The sequence below is a fragment of the Pieris napi genome, chromosome 22, assembly GCF_905475465.1.
Source record: "Pieris napi chromosome 22, ilPieNapi1.2, whole genome shotgun sequence".
Classification (NCBI taxonomy): domain Eukaryota; kingdom Metazoa; phylum Arthropoda; class Insecta; order Lepidoptera; family Pieridae; genus Pieris; species Pieris napi.
The window spans coordinates 7,222,253-7,243,858 of NC_062255.1; the positions used below are offsets into that span (position 1 = coordinate 7,222,253).

At 33.2% G+C, this 21,606-nt stretch overlaps 1 protein-coding gene across 2 annotated transcripts in view; it reads right to left on the bottom strand.

Moving 5' to 3' along the window:
- Positions 1-14,356, bottom strand: part of LOC125060711 — a 192,124-nt gene extending 177,768 nt beyond the window's left edge. For both annotated transcript variants that reach the window (XM_047665735.1, XM_047665734.1), the window contains exon 1: positions 14,147-14,356. In XM_047665735.1, the coding sequence (XP_047521691.1) occupies positions 14,147-14,168 (22 nt within the window). In that variant the 5' untranslated portion in view covers positions 14,169-14,356. The remainder of the gene's footprint in view (positions 1-14,146) is intronic.
- Positions 14,357-21,606: the final 7,250 nt, after the last annotated feature.

Here is a 21,606-nt window from a genome sequence, read left to right on the forward strand (position 1 = left end):
GAAAATCTATGTTATATACTAAATACCTAATATTTTCTAGGCCCTTTCAACCACAGTGTCTAACTCTATTGAGACTTGTCATTGACTTGGCATTTACGCGAAAGATATTACAAAGAACAAGTAACAATTAATATCCTTTATATTCCATAACTCTTATACCATGCCGAATAACACAACCATAGTATCACAAGTGCAGTCTCGATACTGACATATTTGTGCTCATCCGGGTCACCGGGGTGTTCAAAAACAAAAATGTTCTAATCTTAGGGCTACCAAAAATGCAATAAAAATTTGAGTTTGAGTTTGAATCACTTTTATTACAGATGATTACTTCTTATTGCACCCGTTCCATTAATATTTTCTGTATAATACGCATGCCGTCTTACACACGCCCATTTTTAGGTTATTTTAGACCTAAAAATGACGCTAAAAATGGGTTGGTTTCCTAACAGATAGCTCAAATTTGAACGCACACTTTAGCAAGCTAACACTGCTCACAGGCAACTTAATTACATTTAAATTGTACTACAAACAACTTAGACTTCTCGGACCGGTAACTTTTTAACTGCCTTTCGACATTTGGAGTTCCATGCAGTATTGTGCAATTTTGAAAGCCGAGAGCCGTGAAATTGGATTTTCTTTTCGACTCAATTTAGTAAGTTCTTAACTATTCTTAATTCGATATGCTTTTGGCATACAGGAGTCGTGTGGCAAACGGGCAGGATACCGTGGCAAACGGGCAGGATGTTCAGTGATACCGCCCATGGACACTCACATTGCCAGAAGGCTCACAAGTGCGTTGCCGGCCTTTTAAAAATTAGTACGCTCTTTTCTTGAAGGACCCTAAGTAAGTGCAATGGCCAACTGGTTCTACATGGTGGTGGAGCGTTACAAAAACTGCGTTGAGAAACGCTCACTTGTCTCTCTCTCTCTCTCTCTCTCGATATCTCTTTGTCTTAGTTCCTAATAGTACAAATTTTCAGTGCGTTTTCTGACTTCTTCGTCAGACCTAACGGACTTCAAACCGTGCATAAAGACTTAACTCAAAACAAAATTTAAAGCTATTCAGAATTATATTTAAAAATATATATGTTTGTATCATAATAAAATCCTCTTTAATAAAATTTCGAAATTAAAATATGCAATATCCAGTAGCGTAGGATGAACTCTGCTTTGTGTTATTCTGCTAGCAAACAATGCATCTTAACTCTATCACACATTGGATATAAAATTCCTAAGCTATAAAATTTTCTCTCTAATGCATGGTCCGCTGAAAATATTCTCCAGGAATTTTATAAGAAAGGAGTTAATTTAGCCGTATCAAGATCAGACAAGCGACAAGCTGAGCGCAGCATTAAATTCTAGGTGTGAAGCGTGAGAAAATATTACTAGCTTAAGCATTTAATATGCTCGGAGTTAATTATGAGCTATTAGTCTTAATTAAATAAAACTACGCAAGTTTATCGCAGACTTACCCTTACTAGAATATCAAATTTGCATTCCAAATTAGAACAAACAGATTTTGCAAATTACAGCTCAAGCTATCGATAGTATAATTATTGTTTATACACTACGAGACTGTTGATTGATAAATACATAAATGTTTATCCCTAGAATAGATAAGAATAGAAGAACTTTTATTCGAAGCTTATAGCAAACAATAACAAACAATAATAATATACAACGAGTTTGACGACTCATTGGTCTAGTGGTTAGTACCCCTGACTGCGAATCCATGGGTCCCGGGTTCGATCCCCGGCTGAGACGAACATCGATGTGATGAGACTTTGGTGTTGGTCTTAGGTCTTGGGTGTTTAAATATGTATTTATATGTATATCTATCTATAATATGTATGCATATCCGTTGCCTAGTACCCATAACACAAGCTTCACCAGCTTAGCATGGGACTAGGTCAATTGGGGTGAATTGTCTTTTAAAAAATAAAAAACAACATTTATGAAGAAGATATGATTACGCCTTTAATATGCCATTTTATTCAGACTTATCTCCTATCTATACTCTGTAGTTTTATCGAAACGAATACGCATGAGTGCTACGACAAATGGCTACGGCGTAGCGCTCTATCGACCGATAGGTTTTTTAAGTAGCGAATACGTTTCACAACGCACATTATGAATTAACCATATACAATCTTGAGGTTTTGTTTAGGTTTGCTTTGTTACCCACGTCAGTATCTTGAAGGCTACACGTCTACTACTGACAACGACAATACTCTTGCGAAAATTTTGCTTAGATTGGAAGTTTGGAACATAACTTTATTGTTCTAGGGAAAGAACCCTGAAATCCTAATGAGATCCTATCACAGAATGACAAAGTTTTAATTTGAGTTTTCGTTTCTAATTCAGAATTTTCGTACGTCAGTAATAATCAAGTAATAAAATACCGATTGTTTATTATTTGCAAATACAAGGATTTAAATCAGTTACTATTAAATAAATCAATAAATTATATAATAAGTATAATGTGTAGAAATTATTAACAAAGCAGTTTGCGGACGGTTGATTAACATTCTCAATTAAAACTTTTGGAGGTGTGGTTTGAGGTTACCCTAATTATTTAGTTTCAGCAATGCGTTGACATTATTATTAATCTGTACCTTTAATAGACACAGATTTGATATAATTGTCACAAAATGTATTCATTCCTTTTAATGCTTGCACTATTACGCTGCGGCTGAAACACCACCTACCATTTCAAGTTCGTGTGTTCAAGTCAAATTCGACAATTGTCATCCTTCTTTGTCTGTCGCCGATTTATATTATATATTGTACATTATCGTATCGGATGTAAAATATAGTATTTATAACTTTTATGCCTATGTAGTGCTTATGGATAGATATTAGAAGGAGAGCTACCGCCAGCACTATTTAATTTCTCTCATATTTTACGGATAACATACAACGAACAAAAGCGCTTAATAATAAGCAACAAATATAAAACCAACTATTTTCCATTAAAAAAAATGTGTACAATAACCAAACGCCATAGACTAAACCAAAAGGACAGATGATCACATTTACACTAAAAACAAATAAAATAAATTCCTTTTAAAAATAGTAAAACAGAATTACTTATTAACAATTCGCAATAAATAAACACACGGAATAATACATTAATTTAAATATATTTTATGTTACATTATACAATTCAATATAATATTTTTAAAGGTTATCCCTAACGGATACAAATGACTGAAATGAAATAAGTCGCTTATCATGTTAAACTTAAAATCATGGTGATTTCATGGTTCTAGTCCCGTGGGAGTGAAATTACAGAATTCATTTGAGATAATTCGGATAAGAGTAAATGGCCTCCGATTGATTTGTTAGTCAGCTCCGACTTACGTAAATACTTTCAAAGAAATTAAATTAAAAATTTAAAGTCGATGACAAGAATGTACAGTATAGGAAATATACAGGAAAAATATATGGCCTAAAGGATAGAAATTTACGTCCAATCACGACTGGAACTTGTAAGGGTTTTTGTGTAGTTAATAGCTGGTGCCAACTCGGCCGTGACCTCGCTTGCTATCGGAAGTATTTATATGGGAACAGTCGAGGAATGGTAATTCAGTTCTTCTGACCTAAAACGGTTTTAATACTGTGTATTATATACAATACTATATTTATAATATTATATATATTAAATATAGTATTGACATAAAGATGGACACCGTGAGCCATTTCTGCCAAAACCCGCCATATTTTAGTCGATACCAACTCCGGGGAAATAAATACAGATAATACAACTTTTTCTACAGCTGTGATACTTTTTGACATTCAACACCGTCTTCAGTCACCGTGACCACGCACGCTGTAAAGCACTCGAAACGTCGGTTAAATTTAAAATTATGTAAAATAATTGTAAATACATAACTTCAACCCGGTTAAAAATTGTTTTATTAAACAATAATATAGTTTTACTGGTTTAATAACTAATACAATTTACATCAAACGTGAACGTGATAAAGCACGCGACGTCAGGGTGGTTAAGTAATTTAATTGTAATAAATAAATAAATCTTTCATTTGCCTTAAAAATGTAACATATTGTCATGGATGAATTAATAAAACCACACCAGAGCCATATCAAACTTGCATATAAATTGTTATAATTGAATTAATAGCAATTAAGCAATTAAATTAATTGTTACGTCATATTCCGTTCGAACTTCAAAACTTATAATCTAAAAACTCCCTCACATTATACTCGTAGAAACACCGTGCCTTTAAAAATCTAATCACTTTCCCCTTAAAGCATTATTCGGATTTATATGTGGGAAGGTGATTAAATGCCCAATTATCACAAAACTGTATAAGTATAGTCTTTTTATCATTATTTAAAGATTTAAAAAAATTGCAGAGTTTCAAAAATCTTACACTATTAGTAATAAAGCGTTTAAATCGTTTTGTCAGTGAAGGAACGATACAACATTAAACGATTTGCGTATTAAAGCTCGTAGTAATAAAAACAAAGCGGTTGAACAAAATTTTAATTTGTCATCATTAATATCACAAAAATGTATATTTTTGTAACACTCAAACTACATTCCTATCACAGTACCAGCTCGTCTATTCCCACGAAAGATTCTATCGAATGAAATGGCTAGTTGGCAAGTTACCAAGCGCCTTTGTAAGAGAATGCTTTGGGCATTCCCCTTGCACAGTCGGTTATTCAATTTCAATGTACTTCAATATCATGCAAACTGGCGGAGGTAATTTCCCGTGCCTTATCATTTTAGTATTAAACTTTAGCTGGAATAGTTTAAATTGTATTTAGTTTTTCAAAGTGTGACTAGCACCATTTGTGACTTTTGGGTCGCTTGACGCGTTTAGATGGAGATTGAGATTGGTTTCTAGGTCAAGTAATTGTTTAAAGATGGTACTATGCATTGTTTAATAAAGAGAGCGAGATTCATAATATACACAAGTTGTTTAGTAACAATGTATAGGCCTTATATAGTAACTTATATAATGTGATAATTCGGCATTTAAGCAAATATTTTTAAAAGCACATGAAACAAAACGACGTCAAAGCTGTGAACATATATAAATTAGAACACCATTGCCTGTATAAACAATAATGAAAACGTTCGTACTAGTAACTTTTGACCTGTATCATAATAAACTATTATAACATTCCATCCCCATACTTTAAGCAAGGGTATTATAAAGTTTTATTACGATATATTATGTCTGGAAATACCTCATATTGAATAATTTTTACTGCACATTTTAAGTCAAAAGTCAAAAATCATTTATTCATGTAAGTAACACAATGTACACTTATGAACGTCAAAAAAACTTTAAACGTTACTTACTAAAAAAAAAATTCGTGGCGCCACATCCACTTTAGGTCTGGGCCTCAGATTTCTGTATCCGTTTCATGATCATTTTTTTAATCTAATAGGCAAGTAGGTGATCAGCCTGCAGTGCCTGACACACGCCGGCGACTTTTTGAGTCTAAGGCAAGCCGGTTTCCTCATGATGTTTACCAACACTGCTCCATCCTACTAACGTACTTAAGACGAATTATAGACGGCACTAAAAAGCATTAAAAGTAGTAAGATCGTCTCCAACTGAACTCACTATTTCACAAATAGTTTCGAAGAGCAATCGCCTTGTTTCAAAGCATTATTTGTTTGTTAGTCGACCACTATCTTTGCAAGTTTGCTATGCAATTGAAAGTGAGTACCCGTGCGTTACGTTTCTAAGTGTATCATACACAAGAATATCGTAGTACATTTCTAAAATATCAATCGTAATTGCAACGAGAAATAGGTTACTTATTTCAACAGCAATAAAAAATTTGACAGCTATTATCTATATATATATATATAAATGAAACCCGTTTTCCGTTGTCACGACATAACGTGAAAACGGCTTGATCGATTTGTCTGATTTTTTTTATAATATTCCTTGAAGTACGAGGATGGTTCTTACGGAGAGAAAAATTAAAAAAAAATTGAGTGAAAAAGTCTAAAAACAACACTTCTATATTCCCATACAAAATATTCGTAATAATATTTAAAGGCAATTTGAACTTTAATACCATATCATAAAGTTCAAGTGTTAGTGGAGGGGTTCCGGGAAGGTAAATTTTTATTTTTTGACATAATGTATTTGTTGTATTATCAACTTTCTTTTTTTTATCTTACTTGCTAAACCGGTGTCCCGAATAGCAGAATAAGTATTAAAAAAAATAAAGAATCGACTGTTAGGCAGTACGATGTTCGCCAGGGCAGCTAGTAACAAATAAAAATACGACTGGTAATTTGTGTAAAGGAAATTTTATGGCCGCTTTCTTTACTCGATCTATAATCTAAATGATTTCCAATCCAGACTTTTTGCTATCAATCAAGAATCTGCATCAATATGACAATCCCTTGAATTGAAATAGAAATTGAAATCCTTGTAAAAAAAGGATAGGCCGTAAATTATTATTATTATTTTATTAATAATTGGTATATGTCATAAGAGTATAATTAAATTAAACCAAAAGCATAATTACACAATTTGAATTTACCGAAAAGGCAGAAAACTTACCCAACATAACTAAACCGTATAAAATGTCAATTACTTACAATATACGTGTACAAAGAACAAACATTAAAGCATAATTAGTACGATAAATGTTACTTTGAAATTTTTCTTTGTGTTACGTAAAAAGCAATTTTCTATGAATTAAAATAGCAAGGAAACATTTTTCCCTGTAAGTTGTTGCTGAGCAGAGAATTAATGAAAACTGTCAAAAACAATAAAACAGAAAATATAAGGTTGAACATTTTTAAGCATGTTTGCGCGTGGAAAATAGTTTTGAGAATATTTTTATGAATTACTACTGCAACTTTTATTATAGCCGGAAAATTCTTCGTATACGTGCCTTTTTTCTGTTCTCAATACCGGAATGCTATTTAATATTTTGATGTATCGATATTTATGATGTACGTATATTATCATATATGTTTAAATTACAAAAGAGCAGTGGTTCTTTATCAAGGTCCTTTCAAATATATATGCGATATGTACAAATAAATAACAAAAACTCTGTGGTGCTACAACCTCTTTCTCAGTTTTCTGAATCTGTTTCATGATCATTTTTTTTAATCTAATAGGCAAGTAGGTGATCAGCCTCCAGTGCCTGACACACGCCGTCGACTTTTTGGGTCTAAGACGTGTCGGTTTCCTCACGATGTTATCCTTCAACTTTCGAGCAAATGTAAAATGCGCACATAGAAAGAAAGTCCGTTGGTGCACAGCCGAGGATCGAACCTTCGACCTCAGGAATGAGAGTCGCACGCTGAAGCCACTAGGCCAATAATGCGATACACACCTACACAAAAAATTTATAATGCATTCCTATTTTTTTTTAAATAACACACGTATGAACACATATTTTCACTTTGCAATCTCTATAGACCGCATAACCACTTCCAGGGCGGGCAAACGCTCTGTTGGGAACCACATTAACCACGAAAAACATCTAAGAACATAATTTATGTTCTGTAAATTTTATTAAGGAATAATGTATGTATATGTAGTGTAATTTAATGAAACATATCATATATCATTTAAGTTAAGATTAAGTATCGGTTAAGCCGACTATGTTTACAGAAAGTTCTTAGTTCTCGTTTTATCTTCTTTACAAACCTTCGATTTTTGAAATCAGAAACATAATCGTAACAAAGTTCTAACACGTTTTAACGTCACGTGTTGGAAGTTTTATTCGAGTCTAAAGGGTTTAAATGTCAAATAGTGGGCGAGATAAAAACCTTAAAAAGACCTTATGCCATCTCGTTATCATATACCCTTTGATCTTTGTTTACGTAATGAGAAAACATTAAAAGGGCAAATGTCCTTTTTCAATTTTCCAATGACGATAGTCACGCTTGGACGATAAAAGGCTCTTAACGATCTTTTTTATTAATCTCGGAAGTCTTATTTTGCCTTTTATAGAGTAAAATTTTATATCAAATCTTTTAACTTAAGTGTCGGAACTCAAACAATCTAAAATTATTTTAAAATTTGCATACAAACATTTAGCTTCTTTAACCAAACAAATGTACCTACTTCGTATGAGATCAATAATAATAATAAGACTAACTAAAATGTAGTAGAAGAATAGGAAGATGGTTAGTATATAGTAAATACATAAAGTTATTAATACAAATAGAGAGCAGAAGAAGAAGAGTAGAACAGCAGTGTTGGCCTAGTGGCTTCAGCGTGCGACTCTCATACCTGAGGTCGTAGTATCGATCCCCGGCTGTGCACGAACGGACTTTCTTTCTATGTGCGCATTTAACATTTGCTCGAACGGTGAAGGAAAACATCGTGAGGAAACCGACATGTCTTAGACCCAAACAGTCGACGGCGTGTGTCAGGCACTGGAGGCTGATCACCTACATGTCTATTAGATTTTAAAATGATCACGATACAGATTCAGAAATCTGAGGCCAAGACCTAAAGAGGTTGTAGCGCCACTGATTAATTTTTTAGTAACACTGATCTTTCAAAATTAGAACAATTATATAGGCTATAGTTATTTACAAATTCATTAGAATAGATTAATGTTTATTGCATTCATCTTTCAAAAATTATATCATAAATAAATGTCTACATAAATCGTATAACATAAGTGAGCAGCGTTCAACTAGACCATTTATAATAAAAAGCCAACAAAATCAATACTGAATAAATATTCATGAAAGGCTTTTTACAAGAGCCTTGCCGATTGCCAACTCCTATTAGAGCTCATTGACTATATATAACGATATTGCAATAAAAAAATAAATCTAATGTAAATCAAGAAAAAATAGTCACATAAAAGAGAATCTTAAAATCTTACTAAGCTTCTAGGATAGGATCTTTCTAAATACTCGTCTGTTTCATTTCATTACAGCGGCATTATTATAGTAAAAAGTGTGCAGTTTAACTGATTTTCACCATAATCATAGTTTATTGCAAATGACAACGATAAGTATGATTTATTTAAATAATTAATAATTATTGTTTCATACGATATCTTTTAATTTGATTTAAATGAAGCAACTAAAATGAAGTGTATTTATTTCTGAGTAATATAATATTACTAGCTGATCTGGCAAACGTCGCTTTGCCATGTATAATTTAAAATTACTCTAGTTAAAAATAGGGGTTGATCGTAGAGAGTTCGAAATTTAGGGTAATATGTATTTTTTAATGCAGTATCATAAAAAAATAAAAACAAAAAAAAACTCTAAAAAATAAAATTTAGGGGTGGGCTACCCTTAAAATTTAGGGGGATGAAAAATAGATGTTGTCCGATTCTCAGACATACCTAATATGCACACAAAATTTCATGAGAATCGGTCGAGCCGTTGCGGAGGAGTTTAACCACAAACACCGCGACACGAGAATTTTATATATTAGATTTTTCTAAACGAAAACTTCATAAATTATAAAGAGGAGTTAAAGAAATAAGACGACTTTTAACAAAGAAAACTTATCAATTGAGCATCGCTTAAATTTTATGATATTTATCACAGTTCTCTTCTAAACATATTCTTTCAAGATGTTTTCTTTACACATTGTTCACATTTCGATACAATCTAACTTATGTTGTATTAAAACTTTTACCTTTTAATCAATACATCATTTATTTATTGACTCTATCTATTGAGTTCTCTACTTATAGCTACAAATTTATAACTATATTATTTTGCATTCGTTTAAAATTGTATTTTCTGCCCGAACAAAGCGTAAAATTAAACAATAAATTTTGGTACAAGACAATCGAGCTAGTAAAAAATATATTAAGTGAAATTTCGAGTCGATTAATATTTTATAGACAAGAATAGACCATCTGGCTGTTGAAGAGATTACTATTGCAGACACATAAAATATGCCCCGTCTATGAGGTCGTAGAAGGTCATAGCCATGATAAAGCGCTATACCCTAGATACTAGAATTGCTTCTAGAATTTTTATCTAACCCGCATGTTAAAAGGTTAAATATTTTACATAATTTTCTTCTTCCCTTAGTGCCTCTCCATTACTGGAGGTTGGCCATCTCTTAAAGTGTTTCTTGTCCTGTGCCAGATGCACCAACTCTTCTGCAGTCGTTCATATATTTAAATAATCGTAATGACGGATGACTGAACTGAACTAAACTCTGAATGAATTAGAGGATATAATAAAGAAAGAAGCAATTATTATTGTAATACTTTCAGTTAAGTTCATTTTAATATCGAGTGTAGCTTTATATAAGATTTTTTTAAACATTTTAACGAAATTCACATTTTTTATTTATTTATTTATTTACACTTAGTTGCATAACAATATAAAATTGAACATAATCAAAATATGTTAAGGGCAACTGGCGGCCTTACCGCTTTCGGCAACTCTTCCAGGCAACCACTGTGAGAAAAGGAAAATTACCCACAAATATAATAAATATTACTTCTTTCAATTCATACAAATTTGAATCTTAGTGAATATGTTAGACAAAATTACTTTAATACATATTTCATTGGTTACTTTTAAGTTTATTGCATGTACTGCTTTTCTTTTTATTGTGATTAGGAACGACGATAATGAAATGCTAATCTTAAGTATTATTATTCTCATGTAAGTGAAATTTTTGTCTCTTTTGAGAAATAAAGTCCAAAACTTGAGAACCCAACAAAAAGTTTTGAAATAAAAATGCTTAAAATTCGTAAAAACCTTCCATAATAACATTGAAAATCATATTATTTTACTATTGTTTTAATAATTTTCTTTTTAAAATAGATATGTATTTATATGAACTGTATACAGGGTGGCCAAAAAGTCGTGGATCAAACGCAAATAGTGGATAGGTGAGGTCATCAGCTATAGACCACAAGCCCATGAACAAAAAATACCTGTGAAATGACCCAACCTGAATTACGCTTAGAAGGCTGTTACTATATCTGAAAATAGCTCTGAGCACTATGCCGTCATTTCTGAGCGGTACATGTGAGTACGTGAGTGAATGGACTTTCTCAGGTACAATGGGGGAATTTCGACTAATTATTAATGTACGGCTTTGTTATAAGTGTATAGATGATTAAAAATAAATGTCGAAAAACCTAGTGCCGTACAAAAGTGATGGTGCCGGAAGTCGGTGCAAATTTTTAATTCGACGACAGTTGCAGAAGCAATATAGGTCATTTATTACTGTACGGCATTTGTGTGATTCCTTTTGGACACATATACAGATACTTTACCCGTAAACGCCGTACATATTCCCAGCGGAGCGGTCGAAAGCCAAGGGTCGCAACATATGTCTGATCAGCATATAGGTGATGATGATATGAATCAACATAAAATTAAATGATCTTGAGAGTACTTCACAAATAGATAACATTTTCCAGCATGCCGTACATTTTTTGTGGAACACATAGGTGTATGGGGTAAATTACTTTTCTCAGAAAAGAGTCATTTTCCGGTGACTTTTATCTGTACGGCAATAACATAGGTTATTAATACTTTAGACAATCTTCAATAAAAGATAAATGCCGTACACTTTCGATAGTCCGCTACCACCGCCTACCAATACAGGGCGTCCCAAAGTTATGGGAAATGAAGGGAAAGTACCTTAAATATCGTAGATAGGGTATTTCACTAAAAGAAGACTTTATGTTATTTTTAAAAGTTATTAATTCTGCATTCAAAGATTTTTTTAAAATTACTTGCCTCGTCTGGGAATCGAACTGACTTAAATGTAAAAAAAAACACCCCTACTTTTATGATGCCAATCGAAAGAATCGCCAAAAACTAATAACTCTTCTTAAGTAACATAGTATTTTAAAAGAAAGGAACAGCGTGAATATATCTTTTTAATCAAATTAAAAACATTATCTATCGTATTCGGCCTAAAAAAATCCCCTACGAGTCTGTTACTTTAGAAAAGTTATTAGGTTTTGGCCATTCTTTCGATTGGCATCATAAAAGTAGGGGTGTTTTTTTTTTTAATTTAAGCCGGTTCGATTTCCAGACGAGGCAAGTAGTTTTTAAAAAATCTTTGAATGCAGAATTACTAACTTTTATAAATACCATAAAGTCTTCTTTTAGTAAAATACCCTATCTGCGATATTTAAGGTACTTTCCTTTCATGTCTCATAACTTTGGGACGCCCTGTATTATATATATTTTTGTTAAAAATATTTTTCCTTTACCTCTCTCTGCTGGTACGATAAGGCTGTAAATATACTTTACAGCCTTATGGTAGTATACTCAGATATGTACAGTTATTAATGACCTTAAGGGACACCTCAAACGTCGTCGAAGTTTTTATCAGCTGTAAAGAATAATCTGGAGTAAAATGTACGGAATCTGGTTTTTTTTGTTTATTTATATTTGTTACATATAAAATAACAATAATCTTTGAAAATATTACTCCCCATATTACTCTAGGAGCATTTGAAAAGTCATCTAAATTTCGGAAATTTCATATATTTTTTATCATAATATTTTTATTTGTTACCATTTATAATGAACGGCTATAATGTACAACGGTAATATTTAGTAACATTATGTAAAAAAATAAGTTGCCGTACATTATTCTCTGATCTTACAGCAGTAAGAACTTGGTAAATCCTGAAATTTCGATAAATATTTAATTACACAAATATTAACTATAATATTTGGACGGCATAATTATAAAACATAATTGTCCGTGTTAAATAATATTTTGAACATGTTGCCGTACATTTTACAATGACCTTAGGGTATATGGGTGTAGGGGTAGGGTTCCGACCCTTGGCTTTCGACCGCTCCGCTGGAAATATGTACGGCGTTTACGGGTAAAGTATCTGTATATGTGTCCAAAAGGAATGACACAAATGCCGTACAGTAATAAATGACCTATATTGCTCCTGCAACTATCGTCGAATTAAAAATTTGCACCGACTTCCGGCACCATCACTTTTGTACGGCACTAGGTTTTTCGGCATTTATTTTTAATCATCTATACACTTATAACAAAGCCGTACATTAATAATTAGTCGAAATTTCCCCATTGTACCTGAGAAAGTCCATTCACTCACGTACTCACATGTACCGCTCAGAAATGACGGCATAGTGCTCAGAGCTATTTTCAGATATAGTAACAGCCTTCTAAGCGTAATTCAGGTTGGGTCATTTCACAGGTATTTTTTGTTCGTGGGCTTGTGGTCTACTACAAAAAATTGTTCTATGGGATGTCTCTGAGTCTGAGCTCAACCCCTGCAGAGTTATAATTTATTTTGCGTTTTTATAAGAAAATTGACTTTTTTTACTAATTGTTATTAAAAATCGAAAAAATCTACACCTGTATCCTTTTCATAATATCCACTAGATTGGTACTTATGAGTTCTTGCGTTAGACATACTAGATATTTATAGTTTTTACTGAGTGTATTGAAGATAATATTACCTAAGTTATACGATACAAATTTTTTTGTTTGTTTACTTCGGACCCCACTGTGAAAAATAAAATACTCTACCGAAAAGTGACCCCGTATTACAAGTTTTGTCGCATTTAATAGGGATTCTGAAAAGGTATTACACATGGCCATGAGTCGCTCTAATATATTTCTAGGAATAATTACAAATAGCATTTTTAACCATAAGTTTAATCTAGGCCTACATCCCAATAATCAATATCGACATAATCTTAGACTGACAAACAATTTTTTGGCTTAATTTCTAATTATTATTGATATCAAATTTGTATACCTAACGGAATATGTAATTTTTAAGATTTTCTCAAAAAAATGATCATCCTCCAACTTTAATGAACCTAAATCCATTTTGTGGAACAAGGTATCATTATAACAAAACCCTCTCAACAGGGAATAAGATAAATTACCACTTTACTCTCAACGGCACAAGGCTTAACGCTACCATTGTCTAAAATAGCGCTAAATGTAAGCAATAAACTTGAGAGATGAAGCGAAATGAACATCTAAAAGAATCTTAAGAGTTGAATGTTGAAATGATACTGTAAAAGGAAAATTAAACACGATAATACGAGGAAGAAAACAAGATAAGCTTTGAGTAAGACGAGACAGTTGACGAAAACGTTATACAACTTCAGGTTTAAGTAAATTAAAGAATGGAAAATAAAGTATCTGATAAGCTACATTACCTGATCTCGATTCGAATGGCATGATTTGAAGCAATGCCCCTCCCTCGACTCGATCACAGTACCATCCTTTTTGTTTGCATAGCGTTTACATACACACACACAATCGACACTTATGCACAGGTTAACTGCTGTCAGAGGTTATACAGCATGACGCACTAATTGCTCTCGATACGTCAAAACGGGATGGTTAGAGACAGCATCCGCGTCGGCTGCGGGGTGACGTCTGCCGTTGGGATGCGGCGCGCGCCGACAGCGCACCCAGTTGCCATGGCAACGGTCCGGGCGATCCACCTAGTCCTCTATCGCATACAAAAACAAAAATAGCAAACTAATTGCGTAACCGTCTCTAGTAAATTACTAAGGGAAGAAATTTCTTTATTAGAAATAATCTTATGAACGGATTAAAAGAACTGCAACATTAGTGTGAAATAATAATCTGCAAATAAACATATCAACTACTTATAAATGTTACGTCATTACTGAATGTATATTGTTCATGATTGTAGCATATTATGCAAGAACGGAAAGTTTGAAAATTGGATGTCAGAGTGTTCTGAAAGGAATTGTGAGATACAAGTTGTATGTCTCTTTGAAACGTAATTGGATATCGCAAGCTTGATGCACTGCGATGCAGGAAATGAGACTCGGTTTTTGAATGCCACGAATCGACATTACGTCATACACATTGGTCTACCAGTCTACACGTCGAAGTGGACATTTTTGCGTGAATTTTAGGATAGTTTAGTCTAGTATACGTCAATAACAATGTACTTTTAAATACGCCCATGCTTAAATTATACTTATAAAATAATATATATCTATTTTTGTGCGTATAAAATCTACATTATATTTTTAAAATCGAGTAATAATCTATTGTATAGAAAGTAATATAGTAACATATTTTAATCGTGTCTATGAATTTCTATGTATAATAAAATAGTTTTTGTCTTCGATGAGGAAAATAAAAAAAAAATCTATGCAGTATTTTTAGATTTTTTTTTATTCGGAACACTATAAATACATTTTAATAAGTCTGGTCCTCTTGTGTTACCGCAATCCAAATAGACCATTGTTAAAATAAATTGAAAAATAGCCACCCAGTAGCAAAGACTGACGTACGTGAGGATTGACTCAGTCTTAGAAAGGATTGCCTGGCTCAAACCAAAATAATACTGAAGTGCTTTGGGAAGTACGGGATTTTCTATCAAGAACTCTAAGGAGACCGTATAATGGATATACACGCCAATGTTAGTCGTTTAGCGGGAGAAACTGTACCTTAATATTGCAGAAGAAAAATTATGTTTTACGAGTTTCCTTATTTATCTATATATATAAAAATGAAACCCGTTTTCCGTTGTCACGACTTAACATGAAAATGCCTTGACCTTATAAAAGAAAAAAATTGCGCGGAAAATTAGAAAATTTAAGAATACTTAACCACCATACAATTCGAACTTTTTGATGTAACCTTATGGCGTTTGACATAACATTGACAGAATGCGTGCTGCAAATATCGTCAAAGAGGATGTAAGAAAAATGAATATCGTTTAAAATAAATGCTTCGATCGGAGTTATTATATTGATTATATAATAATATGCGAGCCAGAAAAACAAACAAAGAATGTTGTATAACATAAAGCATTAGAATAATAAACACTTTGTTTCTGAAATATGGCGAGCCTGGCGAGCCGAAGGCATCCGTCAGGTTTTAGTGGGTAGGTGTGTAAATATTATGTCTGAGTCCCACATAATCCCTGCTGGAGTAAAATTCAGCAGGGATATGCGTAAAAGCATTTCCTGACGTTAAAAAAAAAAAAAAAGGACAACGTCTGTCCGCTAGTAATCTATATTAATCTATCACAATGTAGACACAATTTGACACAGAGATGAGTGACTATTTAAAATAGTGTAAATGTGAACCGCTACAACTACGTTACCTAATACAAAATCGCTTTTTATGTAACTCATGTTACATGCCGTCGATTTTGGCCAAATTTGTTTGCTTATATATGTCACCGTAAAATTATAAACACCGTTAGATTATAATCTATCTCGCGAGATTAAGAACTGTCGAAAGATTGTGAACCTCAACGTACTGCTTACAATTTAACCTATATATACGTACCTACTATGCAATGAATAAATAGTTGATTTCACAATTCTTGAAATGCATTCAGTTTATTTGACTGATACCCGTGTTTCATTCCTAATTCTATGTACATAGAACGGTCTACTATTAAGCCGACCAATCAGGGACAGCCTTCGGACAGTTAACAATTTTAAGATTGTAATTTGACGGTTTCACTTCGATAGATTACAATCTACCGAATAATAATACGTTAAATTGTAAGCAGTGCGTTGAGGTTCACAATCTTTCGACAGTTCACAATCTCGCGAAATAGATTACAATCTAACGGTGTTTACAATTTTACGGTGACATATATACTAAAAACCATTGGTACACAGACAGAAGCACTTTGTCAGAGTATGGCGCATTTGATTATATATTTTTGTAATGAATCCGCCCAAAACAAATTGGTCCACCGTGAATCGAACTCGTCTTGGGTTATGCGTAAAGCACTTAGGGTGAGATCTATAGTGCGCACTTGGACTTTGCTCAGACTTTACTTACGAAAAACACTAAGGGTGAGATCTATAGTGCGCACTTGGACTTTGCTCAGACTTTACTTACGAAAAACACTAAGGTTAAACTATGATTTAGTATTATTATAGACATTTTAACGGTGAGATTAAGCTAAGCTCAAGCTAAGACAGAAATTGATGTTTCATTTCATGCAATACCTTCTTTATTATCCTTTAAAAAAGTAAAGAATGGTTATAGTTAAGTCTGAGCAAAGTCTAAGTGCGCTCTATAGATCTCACCCTAAGGTTAAACTATGATTTAGTATATTTATAGACATTTTAACGGTGAGATTAAGCTAAGCTCAAGCTAAGACAGAAATTGATGTTTCATTTCATGCAATACCTTCTTTATTATCCTTTAAAAAAGTAAAGAATGGTTGTAGTTAAGTCTGAGCAAAGTCTAAGTGCGCACTATAGATCTCACCCTTAAGACACAATACATTCGAACGCAACGAAACTTTGAATCGTAAATTCAACTATTAATTATTAATTAAACGGGATTGTGGTGAAGGGTTGTATTGATTACAGAACTTAAGGTATTGGTTAACTTAAATAAGTGACTAGTCCAAGTTGTGTTAAACTTTGCAAAAGTTACTGAAGGGATGTAATAATTAATTGTAAGTTAGAACGTAGAATTAAGACTTAATCTATAAATATAAAAATGAAACCCGTTTTCCGGTCTCACGACATAACATGAATACGGCTTGACCGATTTGGCCATTTCTTTTTTTATAATATTCTTTGAAGTACGAGGATGGTTCTTACGGAGAGAAAAATTAAAAAAAATTGAGTGAAAAAGTCTAAAAACAACACTTTTCTATATTCCCATACATAATACTCGTTATAATACTTAAAAGTCAATTTGAACTTTAATACCATATCATAAAGTTCAAGTGTCAGTGGAGGGGTTCCGGGAAGGTAAATTTTTATTTTTTGACATACTTAATGTATTTGTTGTCTTATCACCTTTCTTTTTTTATCTTACTAGCTAGACCGGTGTCCCAAATAGCAGAATAAGTATTTAAAAAAAATAAAGAATCGACTGTTAGGCGGTACTGTGTTCGCCAGGCCAGCTAGTACATATTTAAATATCAATATTCAATCGTTAACCAATTGAACATTAAAACTCGTAAGTTATTACAGATCTTATCTTGCAAATCAATAGTTCAACATATTTTCTACTACTACTATACTTCTTTAGGCGCGTTATGAAAAATTGATGAGAGTGAGAGCGAGTTTTACGACGCGCGCACCGTGACACAAAATTAACAGAATGAAGATGATGACAACATTCGAATAATAATAGAATTTATGTTACACTTAATGTACACGCACCCTTTTTTTTGTAATAACAGGGGGTCAAATGCTCATCTGATGTTAAGGGACACCGTCGCCTACTACACTGACATTGCCAGAGCCTTTTAAGAATTTGTACGCTCTTTTCTTGAATGACCCTAAATTGAATAGGTTCCGATGTGAAACTCTACCTCAAAATAATAATCCAAACAATGATCACTCTCAATGGTAAATGCGGTAGAAGATCGGTGCGGTGAGAGAGACCCCCCGGTGAGAGAGAGATCTCTTCGCAACACCAAGAAAAGAGAAAGTGACTTCGTTGAATACGCTCAAGTGGAAGGAGCTAGTACTGGAGAGCTCCCGCCCAGAGTTGAGAACAGCCTTGCGATTCTGTTACTCACTTTTCGAACTCGCACAGCGGTTTTCGCAGCGGCGCGGCGGTCCCGCCAAATCAGTCGTGAAGCAGTCATTTTACGATTTGGCATTCTGATAAGGAGGGAGCTGGTAGTTTATTGTTTAAAAAGTGAGTTACAGAACCGCACAGCTGTACCCACTCCATGAGAGGCCTTTATTAGGCTAGCGGTGGCCCGGAGTAAAGTACCGTCTCGCCTTGCAAATCTACCAGTAGATATAGTAGTTAGTAAAATATAATCATGTTTAAAAATAGATTTTATATTATCGTTTAACTATATTTTTATATTGAAATAAGAGCGTCACTTTATTATTTCCAACAAAGGATTCGTTATAGACTTGTAAGTGATTAGACCGTAAATTTTCCTCTTATTAATTCAATTATTCAAATAGGTGCGACAGTCTCCTAGTTTTGAATTTATATGCAACAAAAATGTATATCTCAAGGTTAAACTGATATTTTTACGTTACATACGATAAAAAGAAAAAATTAAGGACGCAAGAACAACATGTAAAAGGGTGTCAGTTGGACGGGTCACATGGTAAGAGAAGAAAGGGAAAAGAATGTAACAGAGTGGAATCCTAGAAAGAGAAGCAAAGGTGAGGCTTTGGAAGGATGACATAAGAGGGTTAGCCGCGTTAAAAGAAAAGAAATAGCGAACGATATATCAAAATGGCAGCTAATTAGTGGAAATATTAGTAAATAATTAAATACCCTAGTAGTAGAAGTACAGCAACTAAAGCTTATTTTCTTTTATCGTTTTATTTCTATAATATACTCGGAACTCTGGAGTTTTGTGGTTCCAAATTAACTATATTTTTTGATAGAAACAGCCCCGGAGTTACTGTAAGCATGATGACAGGTTCGTTAAATTAATAAGAAAATCTTTTAAACATAATACTCGGGTAAAAAGAAATATTGTGAACCACTGAATGGATGTTTTTAATGAGGTAATTAGGCTTAAGCATACTTTCGATTTTGTGAAAGAAAAAAACATTTAATCATATAAAACTTTCTTAATCCGTTTCTTAAAAAATTAAGTTATAAATTTTATTTCACTATACCAAGAAAAATCTATATATTTTCGTTGCTGATTCAATAGTCTAGCTCTTTTCCATTCACTCCGCACCGCTGTTCGATTCGGACTCAGTTTGTGGAGAGTTCATTGCATTAGAATTGAAGAAATACCGAAATTGAAACGGAATTTTGCGCCTTGACAAAAATAAAGAGCAATATTGTGTATGCACAGGATTTCGAATAATTTGTTAAATCAAATCAAAACTTTTTATTCATTTCTACTAATAAAAATAAACTTCAAAATTGAGAAATAAATAAAGGAATATATTAATATTCATGTAGCACTGAATTCAGAACTGGCAAGAAACTAGCCGCCACTTAATTCTAATCGCCAAGTTTTGGTGTAAAAGTACAATTTTTTGTAAGGAACAACCATTACGCCATGCTTCAATTGACATATTGAAACAAAATGTCATAATAATAAAGTATTTATACTATAGCAAGAACAAAACACTTATATTTTTGCACTGTTATCAACTACTTCCACCTATTGTTTTTTGAACTATAAGCTATTCTTATATTGAAATCACAGGTTTTTATGAAATACTTATCATTTAGTAGGTTTCTGGCCTGTTTGAAAAGTGTTACGCTCTTTTCAAATTATATTAATGACTTCTCAAACTCAATTAATCCTTTAGATCGAGATTGTAATATCCTGGACTTTCGATGTTTTTTAGTTTAATTAGGCGTATTAATATTAGTTGATGAAATCACTATCAGAAGTCATGTCATGAAGTATGAACTATTAACTAAAATTAAGAATTGAAATATTGATATTCAAATTAAAGTTATAGCGATTTTCACATCCACACTTCGCTAAGGAAAATAATAAAAAAGTCTCATTTGTATGAAACTTGTTTTCAAGTCCAAGCATAAAACTTTTACCGTTCAAGCCTTCATCAAGCTCTGAGAGTTGGGACCACTTCGGAAATGAGCTTCGCATCCGCTAAGGAATATTCCCTTGTTTTTCCGATTTCAGGCATGGAAAATAATAATTAACGACGTATAATCCTAAAATTATATTTTACTTACCGTTTTTTCTTAACTATGGTATTATTATTGTGGATTTTTTTTTTTAAATTTTGGTGGTCATGGCGAAACACGTAGCCCAGGTACGGAGTTTTCATTGTATGGTATGGTAGCATTGGCCATCCATCACAGTTACATACCTTTAACTTACGGCCTATGTAGTTATTTCCACTGTGTGATATATATATATATCACATATCTACACTAATATTATAAAGAGGAAAACTTTGTTTGTTTGTTTGTTTGATTGTAATGAATAGGCTCATAAACTACTGGACCGATTTTAAAAATTCTTTCACCATTCGAAAGCTACATTATCCACGATTAATATAGGCTATATTTAATTTTGAACAAAAATAGGGTTCCGTAAGATATTAGGGTTTTTCGGACACAAGGTGTAAAAAATCAACCAAAAAAGTTACTTATTTTGCGTACCCTGCCTAAACTATTAAAGATAGAACCATAAAATGTTCTAAGTAATTGTAGATCTTATAAATATCTACAAAAAAGTCCGCGACACACTATACCTATCTATGTCGAGTTAGGCACAATAACCATAAATGATATAATGACATGGCAAAACGTCGTTTGCCGGATCAGCTAGTCATATATATATATTTCATCAGTGCTTCCCGCATCTAATTGCGAACCCCTATTGTTTCGAGGTCCTTGACAACTCCACCAACGCAGCCTCCATCTACCGGGTTTTCTCTTGCCACCGGGTTGTGAGTTCAGTAAAGAGGATTCTGTCGTTCGCAATTCGGTGCACATGTCCCAGCCACTTGAGCCTGTTGCACTTTATGAATTGGATGATGTTGGCGTCGTCTAGGATGTTATAAAGTTCTTCATTGTAGCGGATACGCCAAAGACCGTCGTCGCAAACAGAACCAAAGATTCTTCGAAGAATCTTCCGCTCGAAAATAAGGAGAGAGATCTCGTGTTTCTTGCTAAGGGGCCAGGTTTCAGAACCATTAGTGAGCACTGGTCGCAGCAGAGTTTTGTA